The sequence below is a fragment of the Arachis ipaensis genome, chromosome B04, assembly GCF_000816755.2.
Source record: "Arachis ipaensis cultivar K30076 chromosome B04, Araip1.1, whole genome shotgun sequence".
NCBI classification, from domain to species: domain Eukaryota; kingdom Viridiplantae; phylum Streptophyta; class Magnoliopsida; order Fabales; family Fabaceae; genus Arachis; species Arachis ipaensis.
In genome coordinates this window covers 5485618-5490788 of record NC_029788.2, presented here as the reverse complement: position 1 = coordinate 5490788, position 5171 = coordinate 5485618, and the positions used below count along the sequence as shown (strand labels likewise).

The window sequence follows — 5171 nt, the reverse complement described above, 5'->3', positions numbered from 1 at the left end:
AACGTTTCGGGAGTTTGGACGCGTGAATACACGCTCATTTAATGGGATTGGATTTTTTTTGTGTTGGACCAATTTGGATGGACTTAGATGGAAAATTATATGGATATGTAGCCCAACTGTAAAGAAAAATGGCGCAAATTATATTTTATATTGGAGTGAGGATAGTAGTTTTTATGATTATAAATGTAAAAGTATTAATCTCAAATGTGGTACTATTTGATTTAAAGTATAAAAATTGAATTTTTTTATTTTTGGGAGACCAAACTCAGACTTTTTAATTTTTTAAAGATAAAAATGGGACCATCCAATTTATAAATTCTAAAATAAAAAATTACAATAAACATAATAAATTCTCTGATTTAATATTAAAAACATTTTAAAAATTTTCTTATAAAGTAATCGGACAGTCCAATTATATAGTCTCATACTAAAAAACTAATATATGCAAAACCAACATAATTAAATTGTACATTGTCTTTATCAAACAACAAACAACAACAACGAAATTTTGTCCCACTAGGTAGGGTCGACTCCATGGATTAAACAACGTCATTGAACTCTATCATGTATCATATCTATATCATGTCTATAGAGAAGCCGTTTATATGTAAATTTCATTTGACCACCTCATGGATGGTCTTCTTTTGTCTTTCACACCTTGTCCATCTTCCATCTCATCCACCATTCTGACTGGGTACTTTGTCGGTCTTCTTCTCACATGTCGAAACCACATGACACACCATTCTACCATATTTTTCACAATAAGTGCTACTCCAATTCTCTCTCTCTCTCTTATATATTTGTTCTTTATTCTATCCAATCGCGTATGACCACTCATCCATCTCAACATCTTCATCTTTGTCACACTTAACTTATATTCGTGCTTCCTTTTGGCCACCCAATATTCTGTACCATAAAGCATAGCCGGTCTGATAGCGGTGCGATAGAATTTACCTTTAAGTTTAAAAAATACTTTTTTGTCACATATAAAACTAGACACACTTCGCCATTTTGACCAACCTGCTTGGATCCTATGATTCACATCGTGTTCAATCTCTCTATTATATTGTATGATGGACTCAAGATATCGAAAATTTTTAACTTTTCATAGGATGTTTTCTCTAATATTCACCTTTATATTAGGATTTTTCCTTCAGCATCGAACTTACATTCCATATTCCGTCTTGCTACGGCTTATGCGCAGACCATACACTTCTAGAGCTCCTCTCCATAAATCCAACTTCTTATTTAGGTCTTCTCCTGATTCTCTCATAAGGATAATATCATCGGCAAAAAGCATGCACCATGACACAGGCTCTTGGATATGCTCTGTGAGTACTTCCAAGACTAATGTGAAAATGTATGGACTTAAAGATAATCCCTGTTGTAATCCTATACCAATAGAAATTTTTTTTGTCACACCACCTTGAGTTTTCACACTAGTTGTAACTCCATCATACATGTCTTTAATAGCAGTGCGATAGAATTTACCTTTGAGTTATAAAAGCACTTTTTTGTCACATATAAAATCAGACGCACTTCGCTATTTTGACTAACCTGCTTAAATCCTATGATTTACATCGTGTTCAACATCTCCATTATCCTGTATGATGGATTCAAGATACTGAAAAGTTTTAAATTTTCGTAAGATGTTTTCTCCAATCTTCACCTTTATATTAGGGTTTTTCACTCGGCAACCAAACTTACATTCCATATATTCCGTCTTATGATGGCTTATGCGCAGACCATACACTTCTAAAGCTTCTCTCCACAAATCCAACTTCTTATTTAGGTCTTCTCTTGACTCTCCTATAAGGACAATATCATCAACAAAAAGCATGCACCATGACACATGCTCTTGGATATGCTCTGTGAGTACTTCCAAGACTAATGTGAAAATGTATAGACTTAAGGATGATCCCTGGTGTAATCCTATACCAATAGAAAATTCCTCTGTCACACCACCTTGAATTTTCACACTAGTTGTAACCCTATCATATATGTCTTTAATTGCACGAATATATGTTATCCTTACTCTCTTCCTTTCCAAAACCTTCCATAAAACCTCCCTTGGCACCCTATCGTATGCTTTTTCCAAATCAATAAATACCATATGTAGATCTCTTTTATTACTACAATACCTCTTAATCATCATTCTTAACAAGTATGTAACTTCAGTGGTGGATCTGCCTGATATAAAACTAAATTAGTTCTTTGTTATTTGTGTCTCTTGTCTCAACCTCTATTCTATTATCCTTTTCCAAAACTTCATGAAATGACTCATGAGTTTGATCTATCTATAATTTTCACAATTCTGGATATTTCTCTTATTCTTATAAATAGGTACCAATGTACTTTTTCTCCACCTATCTAACGTTTTTTTTTTACCTTAAAATCTCATAAAAAAAACTTGGTTAACTAACTGGTGCCTTTCTCTCCAAGGCCATTCCAAATTTCAATCGAAATATTATCGGGTCCTACTGCCCTGCCATTTTTCATCCGCTTTAAAACCTCTTTTACCTTGAAGTCTCGAATCCTCCGGTAGTAGTTGAAGTTTTAATCTTCTTCCATCATGCATAATCTACCAAGGCTCGAAAGAGTCTTTTGTCCTTTATTAAATAACTCGTAGTAGCTCTTCTACCTTTCATTGATCTTCTCATATTGAGCTAAAACCTCTCAATTTTTATTCTTTATGCACTTAACCTGATCCAAGTTTCTCGTTCTTCTTTCACAGCTCTTTTGCGATTCTATATATATCTTTTTCTCCTTCCTTCGTATCTAAATACTAGTAGAGGCCCTCATATACTTTTGTTCTTACTTCACTTACAGTCACTTTTATCTCTTTTTTAGATGCCTTATATTTTCCCAATTATCTGCATTGTGGCACAAAAACTATTCTTCAAAGCACTCACTTTTTACAATTATCTTTTTTTTGTACACTCGCATTCCACTACCAAGACTCCTTGTCCCTTGGTTCTATCCCTCTAAATTCACTAAAAATTTTTTTTACTGTTTTTCTAATAACTTCTGTCATATCCCTCCACATCTCTTCCGTGCTTTCATCCACTTCTCACTTTGCTTCTTCTCCTCTCCGTCTTAGGAAGTTTCTTTATTCTTTATCTTTCATCTGCCACCACTTTGTCCTTAGATTTTTTGTATGATATATTTTTCTCAAATTTTGCTCAACGCAAAAATCCATGACGAGCATCTTATGTTGTGTTGTTAAACTCTCTCCCGGAATAATTTTACAATTAATTCAAAATTTCTGGTTGAATCTCTTCAACAAGAAAAAGTCGATTTAAGAGCTTGTCATGCCACTCCTATAGGTTATAAGATGTTCGTCTCTCTTTTTAAAACATATATTTGCGATGAGAAGGTCAAAGATTGAGGAAAAGTCCAAAATAGTTTTACCATCAGTATTAACCACCCCGAAACCATGGCATTCGTGAATACTTCCATACCTAGTCATTTTTCTTCTAACATGACCATTTAAATCTCTTCATAAGAAAATCTTATCTCTCGAAAGTATGTCTTAAACCAAACTTTCTATATCTTTCCAAAACTTTATTTTATGTTGCTCATCCGAACCCACTTGTGATGCATAAGCGCTGATCACATGAAAAGTACCTTATTCCACCACAAGTTTGATAGAGATGATCTGATCACCCACCATATTAACATTCACTACGTCCTCCTTTCATTGTTTATCCATGATAATACCTACCTCATTCGTATTCTTCATCTTTCTTGTATACTGAAGTTTGAACCCGGAGGTATCCAACTCCCTAACCTTTGTGCCGACCCATTTTGTTTCTTATAGGCACATAATGTTAATCTTCCTCCTTGTTATGATATCTACCACCTCTATGAATTTTTCTGTTAGAATGCCTATGTTACGTGTCTCAAATCTCAACCTTCTATCGCTCCGACCTCTACCTTTATCTTTTTCTTTGTGAACTAGTTTATTTACCATCGTCCGTTCACGAAAATGTGAGAATCTTTACTCATTTAACACTACACTCGGACACCTATGTAGCGGCTCTTGCTCATTTAACACTGTACGCTCGCATACAACACGTTGTTTCCGAGCAACAACCTACCTTTAGCGCAATAACGTCTTTGATCCATGTCATGAAGATTCAACTAAGTTTTTATATTGGCTGTCGAAGGCCTAACATATCTTTCCTCCTTTATCCAAATTTGAGACCGGTTATATATTGCAGGTGTATATAGGCAGAGTTTGCACACTCGCTTTATCGATAATAAAAATTTTAAGCTGAAAAATGAAAGGGTGAAGGAAAAATAAGGAGGGATTGTCATGACACCTGCATCCTGCTCCAAAAATAGACCAACTATTTTAGGGTTTTATTCAAAATAAAAATAAGAACAAAATGAGTTATGAAAATATATGATCAACTCAAGAAGTTGAATCTTTTGAACATATGATCATTGATATCCCAAGTTTTGTTTGATTGTAGCTTCTAAAATGAGTTATGAAAATAAAAGTGATAAAGTTATAAAGAGAAAAAGAATAAAAGATAACACTTAGTAAAAATGAATGAATGAACATCACAAAAATTTGTATTTATCTCAACCAAATAACACACAGTAAAATTTGAGGAGCTTAATCACAAGACATTAAAAAATAAAAGAAACAAAAACGGGAGAGATATTCAACCAAATGACACGTAGTTACGTGGGTTCACGCTTCCAAATTTGGAGCATGGTAAAGTACTTTGTTATGATTAAGTACTTGAAGATGAGATGGACTCACCTGACATTGGAAGAGATAATAATATGGTTATGCAGTGCAACAATTCAATGATTAAAATGTGTGATCAAATGTAGGAAGCAGATCATGGCATCTTCGAAGTTCACACGTCTCATATGTGACTTACTTAGAGGAAATGATATAATTGCTACTTTCACTTGTGTCTTCTATTTGGTAGTTAAGAAATATGTTTAAAATGAAGTTTGGAACATTAGAACTTCTATTGTTTTTTCTTATCAAAGCTACCGTTAAGATTGGGCAGATGAATCCAGTGTAAATCTTAGTCAAGGCTGAGTCAAACCAACCTAAAATCTGTAATAGACTAGTAGTTAGTGATTAAACTGTGTCTATTTCTATCTTAGTATCTTTCTTTTAAAATTACATTAAAACAAGGGAAAGA

The 5171-nt window shown here is 33.8% G+C and overlaps 1 protein-coding gene across 1 annotated transcript in view; it reads right to left on the bottom strand.

Moving 5' to 3' along the window:
- LOC107635895 (protein trichome birefringence-like 11) overlaps window positions 1–685 on the bottom strand; it is a 6109-nt gene extending 5424 nt beyond the window's left edge. The window contains exon 1 of the mRNA XM_016339444.1: window positions 627–685. Coding sequence (XP_016194930.1) covers window positions 627–685 — 59 coding nt within the window. The remainder of the gene's footprint in view (window positions 1–626) is intronic.